This window comes from Pinus tabuliformis, chromosome 4_2 (assembly GCF_031772625.1).
Source record: "Pinus tabuliformis cultivar Carrire ecotype Pingquan chromosome 4_2, CPIR1, whole genome shotgun sequence".
NCBI classification, from domain to species: domain Eukaryota; kingdom Viridiplantae; phylum Streptophyta; class Pinopsida; order Pinales; family Pinaceae; genus Pinus; species Pinus tabuliformis.
In genome coordinates this window covers 1,183,426,948-1,183,429,292 of record NC_142304.1, presented here as the reverse complement: position 1 = coordinate 1,183,429,292, position 2,345 = coordinate 1,183,426,948, and the positions used below count along the sequence as shown (strand labels likewise).

The following is a 2,345-nucleotide window of genomic DNA, read 5'->3' as shown; positions in this document are numbered from 1 at the left end:
TGGTGGCATTGATCGAGGTTCCGGAGGCTTCTGAGAAAAGAGAGAGCAGGGATTTAAAGGCTTTGGCTTCTAGGGAAGAAGGATGACCAAAGAGCATCGTATCGTCAACAAACTGTTGATGGGATAGGGGATGGAGACCATGGAGCACGATACCTTTTATAGCTTGAGTAGAAATAGCTTGATGAAGGAGGCGGCTGAGACCTTCTGCCATGAGGACAAATAGGAAGGGGGATAGGGGATCCCCTTGACGAATGCCTCTAGAGGGGCGGAAAGGTACAGATGGAGAGCCATTGAGGAGGACCGAGAAGCAGGGTGAGGTAATAAGATTCATTATCCATCGGGTCCAGGTGGCATTAAAGTTGAAGGCCAACAACATTTGATGAATATATTCCCAACTGAGCTTATCGAATGCTTTGGAGAGATCAAGCTTCAAAATCATACCTGGTTTTTTTAGAATTTTTAAAGAGTGGATCACCTCGCTTGATAGAATGATGCCATCCATTATCTGACGTCCTTCTACATATCCAGTCTGTTCCGGAAGGATGAGAAGAGGGAGAAGAGGTTTGAGCCTATTTGCCACTACTTTGGATATGAGTTTGTAGATAACATTACAGAGAGCAATTTCCCGGTATTTGTCTGGCGTATTTGATTCCTCCCCTTTGGGAACTAGAGCAATGAAAGTAGAATTGAGGTAAGGGAGGATCCAGTGCATGGATCTTGATTCTTCCACTAATTCCCAGACTTCTGTGCTGATCAACTCCCAGAATTCATGAAAGAAATTGGAGGTGAAGCCATCAGGACCTGGAGCCTTGCCATTTTTTAGCTGAGCCATTGCCTCTTCTACTTCCTGCATAGAGACTTATTGTAATAGATTTTGATTATGATCTTTTGTGATTATTTTGGGTATGTGCTGCGTGATAGATCGTATGGCTATTGATCTACTTCCTGTTTGTTCTTTGAGCGCTTCCTGGAAGTACTCTTTGAATTCCTTTTCAATGTCTTCATGCCTTTCTAGTCTCTCCCCTTGACTGTTATTGATGAAGGCTATATTGTTGTGCATTCGTCGTTGTATGGTGGATCGATGAAAAAATTTTGTGTTCTTTTCCCCTTCTTTAAGCCACCTGATTCTGGATTTTTGGCGCCAAAGGATTTCCTCTTGTAGTCTTCGAGCTTCTATTTCTGTCCAGAGGGTTTGCTCCTTATTTGCCAGTTCCTCTGTTCTTCCCTCTAGGATAATGGTTTGCTGTAGAGAACACATATTCTGCTCCAATGTTTTCCTGGTTTCCAGAATGTTGCCAAATTGGGTTTTATTCCAGACTTTGAGCACTTGCTTGAGATTTTTTAGTTTCTGTTGAAATTGGAACATCTTTGCACCTGCCGGGGGAGTAAAGGATTTCCACGCAGCTCGGACCATTTCTTTGAAGTTAGGATGTGTGAACCAAAAGGCCTCAAAGCGAAATGGACGATTGCAATGTTTACCTGGACGTGTCCATTGAAGCATAATGGGCCAGTGATCAGATCCACCCTGAGGCAGGATGGAGGCATGAAAATCCCCTCCCAAATGTATAGCATTGTCTGAAATGAGAAAACGATCTAACCTGGAGGCAATATTTTGAATTCCCCTGCGTTTGTTTGTCCAGGTGTACGTGCCATTTGAAGTCTGAATGTCCATGAGCTGATTGCTTTGAATGAATTCTTTGAATCCTGTGCTGTCCTCTTCTAACTTCGAGCGTCCTCCCTTCTTTTCCTCTAGATTCGTGATAATGTTGAAATCCCCCCCGCTAATCCATAGAGGGTACTGTCTGTTAGAGTTAAGAGCTGTAAGTGCATCCAACACTTCTAATTTATGATGTAAGTTTTGCGGGAAGTAGGTATTAGTGAGAAGACCGTGCAGATCCATCCCAATGAGATGAAATGAAGCTTGAATGAAACAATGAGTGGCATGAAAATCTTGAAGCATAAGGATCTGCGGATTCCAAGCTACAGCTAGTCCACCGGAGTCCCCTACCACATCCACTGAGACTGAGTGACTGCCTGTCCATGCTTTGTTGAGGATCCTTTCAAGGGCAGCACTATTACTTTTTGTTTCTTATAGAAAAACTATGGAAGGCTTCTCTAGCTGAATCATGTTTTTTAACATTCTGTGTTTTGAGGGGCTGTTGAGCCCACGCATATTCCAGGAGATGAGCTTCATGAGGAACAGTGGGGTTGGGGCTTGTAGAACTTCGTCAACTTTGGAAATCTCCCTGATTCCATTAAGATTTCTCCTAAAATGATGGTCCTTTGCAGATCAGTTTTACGCCCTCTTTTTTTTGTTTCTTTTAGGATTTTCTTTCCATCCTAGG

At 43.2% G+C, this 2,345-nt stretch overlaps 1 protein-coding gene across 1 annotated transcript; it reads right to left on the bottom strand.

The window, feature by feature from the left end:
• Window positions 1-859: 859 nt before the first annotated feature.
• Window positions 860-1,900, bottom strand: LOC149173899 (uncharacterized). Its single transcript, XM_089426866.1, has one exon. The coding sequence runs from the start codon at window positions 1,898-1,900 to the stop codon at window positions 860-862; it is 1,041 nt and encodes a 346-aa protein (XP_089282992.1).
• Between the last annotated feature and the right edge of the window lie 445 nt (window positions 1,901-2,345).